Here is a 12549-nt window from a genome sequence, read left to right on the forward strand (position 1 = left end):
ACAGTCAATTCACAGTGTTCTTTAAGGCTGAGTTGCACCATCTTATTTTAACTTTGACAAATGTCAAAAATCTGTCAAACTCCATACAAAAAGCACCGGTTATTGTCATTGTTACGGTTAAAATAAGGTGGTGCAACTCAGCCTTAGTATCTAAAAATTCTTCCCACAATTTTCCTCACTATTTTGGGAAAAGTACCAGGCGACCATAGGTTCCATTATCATTTAAGGCCCTGCTTCTATTACAGTACAATAAAAATAGTACCAGGCGAACACGAGTTTCAGGCAGTACCTACTCACAGTGTAGTACAGCAGTACCATAAAAATCTATGTGTACCAGGCTAGCTACCGGAAGACGTAGTGTGGGCAAGCCCCCCACTAGGACTAGGTGGACCGACGATCTGGTGAAGGTCGCGGGAAGTACCTAGATGCGGGCAGCCCAGGGCCGGTCTTTATGGAAATCCTTGAGGGAGGCCTTTGTCCAGCTGTAACGTCATTTGGCTGAAACGAACGAACCAGGCTAGCATAAGTTCCAAAGAGTACTTACAGGATAATGCAGCGGGCGCGTGCAAGGCGCGGTCTCCTCAGGGTGGTAGAACCACTTGACGCGCACCGCCATGGCACCACGTGCTTCCCAGAGAGCCACCAGCCGCCCGATGTACGGACGATCCGGACGGCCGGTTGACAGGAATACTGCGGCGTCGCCCACCTGAAAGAATGGAGTTTAGGAGTTAATTTTATGGGTCAATAAGTCAAATATCAATAGTATGTGACATGTTCTTTCCTACAGGAAAGTTACAAGTTATGCTACCTATCTCAAATGAAGACCACGTCATGATAAATGATGAGGCATAGGACAGTACTTATGATTATTCTGTGATAGGACATCCATAGAATGAATAATAATAGTAACGATGAACCAATATCTTAAATTATGGAGCTATAAGCTTACAAAATGACTAATAAATGTTCTGGATTCAATCCTTTACTCATAAAATCAAGGATAAGATTGTAGTCAGAGAACTGGAATTGAGTTTTGCGACGATTGAACAGAACAACAACATTCCTTTGGGCCATGTTGTACAAACGACACAGCTCATCACCATCCTGGTATTTTTATTGCAAATTCACCCCTCCACTGCACAGGATGGTCCCATTGTATTCATCTTGAAGTGAGAAGTGACCATGGTCTTCACAATATCTAGCAAAAGTACCAGGCGCCAATAACTTCCAAAGAGTACTCACGTTTCAAATCTCCTCACCTCTGTATGACTAGTATGGCCCTGTAGAAGAGCTTCCTATACCGTGGCCTGGCCACGCCTGGCGAGTGCCACCATCCTGCCAGTACCAGGCGACCATAAGTATCAAGTAACTAGAATACTCATGTTCAAAATATCCTCGCCTCTCTGTATGGCTCTATAGAAGAGCTTCCTTTGCCAAGCCTGGCGAGTACCACACCGTGGTACCACCGTCACGGCAATATAAAGTAGCAAGAATACTCACGTTCAAAATCTCTTCGCCCCTCTGTATGGCTCTATAGAACAGCTTCCTATGTCGCGGCCTGGCGGTGCGGCGGTAAGCCGGCCCGTGTACAAGTACAAGGCCGCCATAAGTATCAAGTAGGTAACAAGAGTACTCACGTTCAAAATCTCCAGAGCTTCCTTTGCCACGCCTGGCGAGTGCCACCATCACGCCAGTACCAGGCGATCATAAGCATCAAGAATACTCACGTTCAAGATCTCCTCGCCCCTCTGTATGGCTCTATAGAACAGCTTTCTATGCCGCGACCTGGCGGTGCAGCAGTAGACTGTCCATGACACCACCAGTACCAGGCAACCATAAGCATCAAGAGTACTCACGTTCAAAATCTCCTCGCCCCCTCTGTATGGCTCTATAGAACAGCTTCCTATGCCTCGGCCTGGCGGTACAGCAGTAGACTGTCCATGACACCACCAGTACCAGGCGACCATAAGCATAAAGAGTACTCACGTTCAAGATCTCCTCGCCCCTCTGTATGGCTCTATAGAACAGCTTCCTATGCCTTGGCCTGGCGGTACAGCAGTAAGCCGGTCCATGTACCAGTACCAGGCGACCATAAGTAACAAGAAGGTAACTAGAGTACTCTAACAGGGAAGCGCTGGACGCAGGCCGCTACCAATCGATCAACATGGAAACCATTGGGGGAGGCCTATGTTCAGCAGTGGACGTCCTATGGCTGAAATGATGATGACAATGATGATGATGAACTAAAGTACTCACATTCAAAATCTCCTCGCCCCTCTGTATGGCTCTATAGAACAGCTTCCTATGCTATGCCTCGGCCTGGCGGTGCGGCGGTAAGCCGGCCCGTGCCACCACCAGTACCAGGCAACCATAAATATCAAGAGAACTCACGTTCAAGATCTCCTCGCCCCTCTGTATGGCTCTATAGAACAGCTTCCTATGCCGCGGCCTGGCGGTGCGGCGGTAAGCCGGCCGTCGCACACTCACTGCGGGCGCCCGTCGCACAGTCGCGACAGCAATATAATTACGCGCGAGCGATAAGGATGGGTAGCTTGGGGTCATTGAACAAAATTCTACGTGCTCACAGACCAGACTATAGCAAGAATACTCACGTTCAAGATCTCCTCGCCCCTCTGTATGGCTCTATAGAACAGCTTCCTATGCCTTGGCCTGGCGGTGCGGCGGTAAGCCGGCCCGTGCCACCACCAGTACCAGGCGACCATAAGTAACAAGTAGGTAAACCCCGGTCTGTGAGCACGTAGAATTTTGTCCAATGACCCCAAGCTACCCATCCTTATCGCTCGCGCGTAATTATGTTGCTAAATTCTACGTGCTCACAGACGACTATAGCAAGAATACTCACATTTAAGATCTCCTCGTCCCTCTGTATGGGCTCTATAGAACAGCTTCCTATGCCTTGGCCTGGCGGTGCGGCGGTAAGCCGGCCCGTGTACAAGTACCAGGCAACCATATGTATCAAGTAGCAAGAATACTCACGTTCAAGATCTCCTAGCTCCTCTGTAGAAGAACTTCCTTTGCCAAGCCTGGCGAGTGCCACCATCACGCCAGTACCAGGCGACCATAAGTATCAACAGTACTCACATTCAAGATCTCCTCGCCCCTCTGTATGGCTCTATAGAACAGCTTCCTATGCCTTGGCCTGGCGGTGCGGCGGTAAGCCGGCCCGTGCCACCGCCAGAGAGCGCCTCCGGGCAGGAAGGCGGCCATCTTGCTGACGCCGCCGCCCGCCGCGCCCCCGTCGGATGACGTCGATGACACCGTCCGGCGTTTGGTTTTCTGGAAAGTTAGAAGACGTCGTGAAAGAGACCGAGAAATTTTGAAGCTAAAGCCTGGTCCGTGAGCACGTAGAATCCCGTCCACAGTCGCGACAGCAATATAATTCGACGAGAAACGCGTGAGCGATAAGGATAGGTAGCTTGGGGTCATTGGACGGGATTCTACGTGCTCACGGACCAGGCTTTAATAGCTTCAAAAAATCCCCTAAAACTGTCATGCCATCTTTATGTAGATATTGTGCCCTGTTTCCACCAAGGCAGAGCAGAGCGGACCAATTTCATTATTTTCACTTCTCCTCTCCGCTCCGCACAGCTCTGTTCTGCCCGACACTACTCCTCATATTCTCAAAAATATATATATATAGTTTAATCAGAATCAATATTCTTTGTTTGATCCATATTTACACGACATCCTGTATAATAATAATAATAATAATAAATTTATTTATTTCGACCACATACAGATCATAGTGTTAGTAAATAAGTAAGCAAGCGGCGCAGGACCGGTCTTAGTGGAAATTCTTGGGGGAGGCTTTTGTCCAGTGTGCCTACCATGAGTTTACGTTAGGTGTGCTCGCTAGCGACTGCGTAAAAAAATGACATTTAAATGTATGACATATTGTGCAGCGCCTCTAGCGGCTACTTTCAAGAAATAAAATCTTCATAGAATTTTTTGACGTATTCGCTAGCGAGCTCACCTAACGTAAACTCATGGTAGGCACACAGCAGTGGACGTCTTTCGGCTGAAACGAATGAACGAGCGAACCCTGTATAAGAGAGCCGTTTTCTTTATGACCCCAATAGGAGATTTGGTAAAGAACATCTCTAAAATAATCAATGCTATTTACAAAATAAAAAAGTTTTTACCTTTTTAATCCCATCACTGGTCGAAGGAGATTCATCCTCTAGTCCTATCCCGCTGTCCTTGAGATTGTCTTTGACCTGATCTTCCTTGGTCAACACCACTTTGGCCAGATTACTGAAGTCCAACACTGCGTTCTTCACCAACGCCTTCTTGGACAAAACTGCTTTCTTGATCACGGTCTTCATTTTCTCTTCTGGAGACTTCTCCACCGCTATCAGAGTGGATAACCTATCATTAGAATCGCCGGAATCTTCGTTAGACTTGTTCGAATCTACATAATCAGAAGACTTTTGTCTATGGTGATCGTCTCCAGAAGAACTGGACTGTTCTTTGGAACTCGAATGGTGTCTCTTCCTGTGCTTTCTGTGGTGTTTCTTGTGGTGTCTCCTGTGCTTGCAATGTTCTTCGCAGCATTTGTGTTTCTTTTTCTTCTTCTTGACGTAGTCCAAGGCTGTTGGGTCGTCTTCGCTGGAGTGGCGTTTGGTTTTGTCTTTTCTGTGCTTTTTGAGTTTCTTGCGGTCCTTGTGGCGGTCTTCGTCGTCGGTCTTGGGGACAGTATCTGATGTAGACGGTTTGGGGTCGCTGGTGACAGCAATTGCTGCCTTCTTATCTTCTGTAACGCTGGTGTTCCTTCTCCGCTTGCCAAGGGTGAATAACGGGTTTTCGTATTCTGGAAAACAAACAGATTGATTGTATTTTGGTGGCTTTCTTGTGATTATTTTGTAACTAGCTATCTCGGCGAACTTTATGCCGCCAGTTTTGATAATATTCTATAGCCTATGTTCATCGGGAATAATGTAGGGATTCTAATAGTGAAAGTTTTTTACAATCGGTTCAGTAATTTTGGAGCCTATTCAATACAAACGATCAAATCTTTCCTCTTTATTAGTAATGTACATTCCAACTTATAATAACTCTTCCATGTTTCAACACATTTGTTACTGGAGACATTAGACATTCGTTCTACAGCCCGGTCCGTGAGCACGTAGAATTTTGTTGTCCAATGACCCCAAGCTACCCATCCTTATCGCTCGCGCGTAATTATATTGCTGTCGCGACTGTGCGACGGGCGCCCGCAGTGAGTGTGCGAGCGCGATAGCAACATAATTACGAGCGATAAGGATGGGTAGCTTGGGGTCATTGGACAAAATTCTACGTGCTCACGGACCAGACTATAGCTGGAAATCAATGGGGCCTAAAAATGCTGAAAACTTACCAACAACCGGGTAATCCGGCTCCAAGAACCGTATATCCTCAATCGCTATCCGGCCAGAGTCTCCGTCATCGAACTCCACCGCCACAAACTTGTCTTCAGGCGGTGAAGGGGACGCGGGCGCGGTGGTTCCCGGGTAAAGACAACGGTACTGCTGCGACCAATACGCACAGACTCTGGTACCAGGGGGCAGTTCGGATACTGATGATGGAGTCACCTCGACGATCTGAGAAAGGTATCAGGAAAAACGATTAGTCGATGTTGAAAGGTGTGACGAATTTTCTACTTTTACTAAAGGTTTTAGTAATGAATTTAGATGCTATTTCTCTACGTTTACTAAAGGAAAGGCCCGCCACAGCTTTACTGGTGGCGTACAAATTAGAACAAATATTGATGGCGTTGTGATTGTGACTATTGACATTGCTATACTCGGCGCAGACTCGTGTCAGGCGTTTATAGTAAAACAGCTATTTAGTATACGAGTAGATTATATTTTTTTAATTAATTAAAAGAACATTATGTATTCGTACAAGATACTGAAATGTGGTATATTAAGAACTGCAAGGTATGACACTGGAGGTTGTGGCAATGCCATATTTTATTACCTATCAATGACAGAGTAAAACTGAGGCGAGCTTTTAGTAACATTAAAGAAGGAAAGAAAGAAATAAAAATGTTTCTTTGTTACGGAATATTACAGTATTCTATTGACAAAATCATTTTCAGGATAGGATCAGTAGTTCCAGTGATTACCCCTTACAAACAAACATTTTTAATTTTTGTCATAATAAAGATCACGTAAGAATTGATTATTCAGTATTAAAACAGCCAATTCGTAAGCGAAATCTACGTAACAAGTAAGGGGCACTTACATGGTTCTGAAAGGGAATCGAATTAGAAAGGTTTTACTTACAGCATCTCGCAGTGTTTCCTCTCTGGACAGTATGTGAGGCTTATTGCCTCTTTCGCCGTCTAACGTTATGGCGTATACGTCAGGAGCCTGGACAGCACTCAGCTTGCCGGCGTAGAACAGCCCTCCCATGGCAGTCAGGACTCTTGGAGACGAATCAAGCTTGTCTTCGGTCAGCGTACACCTCGAAACTTTCGACGCCACTGGCTCCGAATTCTGTTCACTAACTTCTCCCTCGTGTCTTTCCTTGGATTTAACACTCTTCCGCCGCTTTTTGGCTTTACGCCTCTCCTTATCACTATCACTGGAAGCACTCGCCCTACGTATAGCGAACTCCAACTCGGGCAAATCGTCGCGCGAATGTTTCCGCACCAACCGATCTACTTTCTCCCGATTCTTCTGCCGCACCTCGTTCAGACTCTCCATGGAAGAACTCGCAGATCTATTAAGGCCCCATTCTGATTCTTCCTCCTCCGAGTGCACCTTGAGAATCGGCTCCGCTTTCAGCTTAGGACGCACTTTGCTCGTCCTGGCCTCATCTCTCGAAGGCTCTCCTCTCGTGCAGAGGATGCCCCCTTTCAATTTGCCTTTCGCCAGCAAGTACCCGACCAAACTGCTTTTGGATTTCGGCTTCTTAGCAACGATCGTCTCCGTTGAATCTGGACTAGAAACTTTTCGCGGTCTGCCTACTTTTCGTTTCTTTGAAGACCCTCTATCCGAGTCGGGGGATAGAGCCGGAGTGGAAGGCGTGGGAGGCGTCGATAAGGCAGGTAAGGGAGGGGTTAAGGCATTCAGTTGCGCTCTCTTTTCATCACATTGACGCTGGAGGTCTTGCAGTCTTTCTCTCATGTCTTTTTCTATCGCATTGACCAGATCGTGGGCGGAAGGCACGGCCGAAGCGTGGCTGCAGTTATTAGACCCACAGGAGCACGCGGTCACTCGTCTAAGGCTTGCCTCTATTTCACCGCCATTGTTTCTTCCTTCATCTTGATCTCTTTCCCTTTTGTGTCGTCGCATCTTTTCCATCTTATGACGTAGCCGTTCGGCACGGTCGCGGCTCCTTTTTCTCCTTCTCTCACTGGAAGAATCTCCATCTCTATGCCTATGTCTTTCCTTTTTCTCCGCGGATCTGTCTCTTTCGGTGGGACTCAACAACGGTTCGCTCTTTATAAACGGACGGGAAGACATTGAGAGGTTTGCCGGAGGGTTTTCGACTTCCTCCATGAATCTTTGCTCGGCTAACGCACATAGCAGGCCGAGGCCGTCCAAAGATGGCTTGGCGCTTTCACTAGTGCTGGGTTCCGCGGAGGGAAACTCAAAACGAGCATGAGGTTCAGCTTCGGTTCTGGGTGGAGATTTTGGTGACGTCTTCAAATTCAACAATGTTAATTTTGTTGATGTTCTGGTGTCAATTGTTAGCGGTGTGGGATCTAAAGTGGGCATGCTGGTGCCAGGAGTGGTTCTCTCGAACTGTTCGATGCTGTTTGACAGTAGTTCTAGTCCACTGACATCGACTGGCGGCCGAGGGGCCGGCGGGGGGTGCTGTATAGGCGAAGTGTTAGCCGTGTCTATGACCAGATCATGAGATCCTCCGCTGCTGGAATTGTCCATCGCCTCGTCTCTCTCGATCGCGTCTATTGCCTTCTCGACCGCTCCCACCACGGCAGAAGTTGCCATGCCTTCGGAGGAGGATTCCTCAGCGCTGTCAATAGAGGAAGGCTGTAAAATAGTTTGCGTTTGCACACTATTGTCTTCGGGGAAGTGAGCAACGCCGACGCACGCGATTTCTCTTTCGTCCTCATCGGCATGATTGGGAGATTCGTCATCCTCATCGATGTGGTCAGTTTGATTCGATGCGTCTTTCTGGGCGGGGGCTTCGTTAGCTTCAGGCGGAGGCGTCGGAGGGGCCGCCGGGGAAGGCGCCTGGTACCTGCAAGCTTGTTCCGGGAACTCCGGCTGGTAGTACAGATGCGTCGCCATCATCGGCGGTTGAACCGGTTCTGGGGCGAAGGTGGGTTGAGGTTTCTCTTGGGACGGTTCTGGTTCGATCTTTATTAGCGCATGAGGGGTTATGAGGGGTTGGATGATGGGTTTTCTTTTGTCAGCTGTATGGGTAGGGTGTGGTTGAGGGGCTGGAGCGGGTGCTAGTGTGACAAGTCGGGTGGAGTGCGTGTGAGTGTGTTGTAGTGTGGCTGTGGAGGCTAGCAGGTCCCCGGAGAGGAGCTGGAGGTGGTGTGGAGGGTGGGGGGCAGGGGGGAGGATGAGGGGCGCGGAGGGGTAGGGCACGCCGCCCCAAACGACCGCGTGTTGTAAATCGGGCGGCGTCGGAAGCAGCAGTAGCGCTCCTGAAGTAGGCTCTCGCACGAGCTGGAAGCCGCCGACGGAAGGCACACCGCCGCCGACGGAGCCTACGCCGCCGACGCCGACGCCGCCGACCATCATGCTCTCCATGGACACTTGAGCTGAAATACAGAGAATACAAGTTTCAAAGACGTTTTAAATCACTTTTTAAACAAAACACTAACCCCCTTACTAATAAAACTTACACGCTCGTTGAACAGTGTTTTAAAGTGACGTTTAGTATGGAAATGACATTTTAAAACAGTGTTCAATAACTCTGTAACTTTTTATTAGTAAGGGGACTAAGGGGGAGTGTATACTTTGCAATTATGGTAAACTATTCTCCGCTAGAGAACTATAGAATAATGAAACCATCATCACAGTTGAGATCAGCTATGAAATCTTAAGTATTAAATAATCTTAAGTACTATAATAAGACTTATTGTTGAATATTGCCGTTAAAATTTCAAGATTCAAAGATCCTGTATCCTGTATCATTATTTTTATTTCAAAGTCATCAGTCAGCCTTGTCATTCATTTTCAACGGAAGTATCAAATAACACCCATAAAACTATTTCAATATTCTCTGGTCTTAGAACAAATTGTTAGATCAGTATCATTCGTGTTGTCTGTAAAAAGTAAAACCATCACGATTTGAACATGATTTTACGGCGTTAAAATGCCGACCTCACACGCACATTTTTTCTCTCTGTCTATCACTGTACATTAGACAGAGACAGCCTTACAGTGCAGTTTAGAGTCAAGAACAATAATGAGCTATTTCTGCTTCAGAATAAGGTTGATAATAGAGTGCGTTTGATGCTAAAGATACGAAATTAGTATTCTACAGCGTTACTTCCGGAGATGCGCAGGAGTGGGTACAGATTAGGCTATACATTTCCGTTGCAATTTCAACCTTGTTCCAACTGCATAAGACCTCACAGTGTTTAGCTTAACTTGCTGGTGGTACATTAAAAGATTATCTACGCATTAGGCATGCTTTTAGCAGCTTTATTGAGATATTCGTGTCGACAATATGATGTGAATAAGTATCTATTTAATATTTATAGCGTATACAATGAAGAGTTTGAAGTATGATGTAGGTACCTACTTTGTGACGTGTCAGCATTTATTTGTAACTAGCTGACCCGGCGAACTTCGTACCGCCTTAGCGTAGAGATTTTCTTTATATTTTTTTCCGTAAAAACCTTGTACAGAGTATTAGAAAACTACAAAAAAAAATCAGCCAAATCGGTCAAGCCGTTTTCATGTTATGTCGTGACAACGGAAAGCGGGTTTCATTTTTATATATATAGAAGATAGATAAAACGTTTATTTACATAACAGAGACACACATTACAAACAGAAAGTACCAAAAGTAGGATAAAATAATACCCACAGGACAATGACATGGTATGGTGAAGCAGAAAGAGAAAAAAAAATTGTATTCGGTCAATATAATATTACGAAATGACATGACTGTAACTCGTCATCGCCACGTAATGTACCTAGTCTATGAGCAATTTTTTGTGAGAGTCCAATTCCAATGCAAAAAATAAAACCATGTTTTATGGTACCCTGTCCTTGCTATTGCTACCCTCCATAATGTGACTCCCCAATGAATTTAGTATTGCATATCTTTAGTAACGTCTACTGATTTTTTTTTATAAATATGTCTAAGGCTGGGTTGCACCATCTTACTTTAACTTTGACAAACGTCAAAAATCTGTCAAACTCCACACAAAAAGCACCGGTTAATGTTATTCTTACGGTTAAAATAAAATGGTGCAACTCAGCTTATGTAGTTTTTAATGTGCTGTCAACTGCATCAATATACTGTATTGTAAGTAAAGATAGCAAGGTTTAAATAACTAAAGTTTAGTAAAGAACATTCCTTAAAAATACATTACTTTATATTTTTTAAACTTCTAGGAAAACTATCTAAATAAATATTTTATGTTAATACATGTAACGTTATTCAAATAAATGTAAAAACCAGACAATACGAGAATAAAACGCGGCGCGGGCGCAGCCATCAAACGGAAAAAACAAAACAAAGGCGTCATTAAAGTTAACTGTCCGTCTGTCTGTCTGTATACAAATAGGCGGCGACACGTCAAGATTGACACCGTAGTTTTTTTTTTTTTTTTTTATGTGATAGGAGGCAAACGTATCTTATCGTATCAGTATCTTATGTTGCTTGTAATAGGGGTGATTATTCAACGATATTGTATAGTCTGAACAAATAGAGGGCAATCAAACAAGTCACAGATTATGCGGGAAACCTCCCAGAACGCCCGGATCGCTAGTCCGTGAACGTACTACGAGGTATGGTTGCCACTGTTTTTATATTTATTTAGTTGTTTAAAAGTCCTGTAAAAACAACGCTCAAAACTCAATTCTAGGCTAGATGACAAAATTTCAATTATTTGTCCGTCAGACAGATATCTGGAAAATATTACTCATATTTTTTATTTTCTTTAATAATTAAATAATAACAGTGCTACATCGAGTTGAAATGGCGCGTTACGTCACCCTTGAGTAGATTTTTTACTCAAAAGTGACGTCACGCGATATTTTAACTCAACATTATTCGATTATGAAAAAAATTGAAAAATATCTCCAACATTTTTTTATTATCTGTCTGACGGACTAAATAGAATTTCGATTTCATTACCCAGTCATCATCCCTATTCATAAGCTTAAGCTTTTTAGTTTTACTTAGGCTGAGTTTCACCACCTAATTTTGACCGTAACTTTTACGATAACCGGTGGTTTTTGTATGGAATTTGACAGATTTTTGACGTTTGTCAAAGTTAAAGTAAGATGGTGCAACCCAGCCTTAGTCTCTAGTTCTCCACTTGTCCCCACTGCAGGAGGACTGTTTCTTGAATTCGTTTCAAAAATAAATAAACAAGCCTCAAAATGGGATTCAACCTAAGTCATAAATTAATCTGTAATTGATCTTCAACGATTCTTAATCTATGCTTAATATTAGATCAAGTTTTGAACAGCAACAGCTCTGCTGCTTTGAGCTTGAAAATGTCATTTTAATGACTTGAATTTTTGTATTCATGAAACACATCAAGGCGCGATAAAGATACCACTACTTAAATTTGTAATACAACACACTATTATTTAAAATTGACAGTTGACAGCCCTACTTAACGCATCGGAATGCCTTGTTAATTCCTCCGAAATTGCGTTAATGAGTCAAATCGATTGCCCACCGGTGTAATTCTTTGCACGTCCCTACTTAACTAGAAAGAGACGGAGATATCGATAATTATACATCGGAAAGAAGATTCCGATGGGTGGAATTAAAATGTGAAGCCGAAGGGTCTTAATTTGACAACTTGGATCGAAATGAGTGCAATATTCGTGTTTTAAGTGTTTTAAAAACTTAAGTTGCTAACCGGTTAATTTGGACCCTTCCTTCTGGCAATATGATCCTTATGAACACTAAGGCTGAGTACTTGCACCACCTAACTTTAATCGTAACTATAACGAACGATAACCGGTGTTTTTTGTATGGAGTTTGACAGACTTTCGGAGATTGTTAAATTCCGATTAGTATATGGTGACGGTGCGCAAAGCATTTCCTCCGCGACAAAAAAAAAAGTCTGTCACACAAAATGCACCGGTTATCGTCATAGTTACCGTTAAAGTTACATGGTGCAACTCAGCCTAAGTTACCATGTACAAAAAACAAAGGTTTTCCATTTTGATGCTTCATATTAATTTTTTTTTAGAAAAGTATGCCTTGGCACTTTGGCATCTTGGCATCACTTCATCATCATCATCGGGTCATTTACTCTCCACTGAAGAAACACGACCTTCTAATTTACCAGCAAGTGGAGGATCTGGCCTCTCCCCATGTTGGCCAGACGGGTTAATTGGAGGGGCAGTTACCTACTCGTCAAGC

At 44.4% G+C, this 12549-nt stretch overlaps 1 protein-coding gene across 4 annotated transcripts in view; it reads right to left on the bottom strand.

Annotated features, from left to right (window-relative positions):
* The window catches only part of wge (BAH domain and coiled-coil containing protein winged eye), a 125378-nt gene that overhangs the window by 2643 nt on the left and 110186 nt on the right, over positions 1 to 12549 (bottom strand). For 3 of the 4 annotated variants that reach the window (XM_028302028.1, XM_028302030.1, XM_028302031.1), the window contains 4 exons: positions 6288 to 8746; positions 5378 to 5600; positions 4164 to 4831; positions 3046 to 3297 (listed from right to left, as the gene is read on the bottom strand). In XM_028302028.1, the coding sequence (XP_028157829.1) occupies positions 3061 to 3297; positions 4164 to 4831; positions 5378 to 5600; positions 6288 to 8746 (3587 nt within the window). In that variant the 3' untranslated portion in view covers positions 3046 to 3060. Of the gene's footprint in view, positions 1 to 544; positions 707 to 3045; positions 3298 to 4163; positions 4832 to 5377; positions 5601 to 6287; positions 8747 to 12549 lie in introns of those variants that run through there. The other variant, XM_028302032.1, reaches the window with a different exon arrangement.

The sequence above is a fragment of the Ostrinia furnacalis genome, unplaced genomic scaffold, assembly GCF_004193835.3.
Source record: "Ostrinia furnacalis isolate ACB-3 unplaced genomic scaffold, ASM419383v2 OfSCF1066, whole genome shotgun sequence".
Classification (NCBI taxonomy): Eukaryota; Metazoa; Arthropoda; class Insecta; order Lepidoptera; family Crambidae; genus Ostrinia; species Ostrinia furnacalis.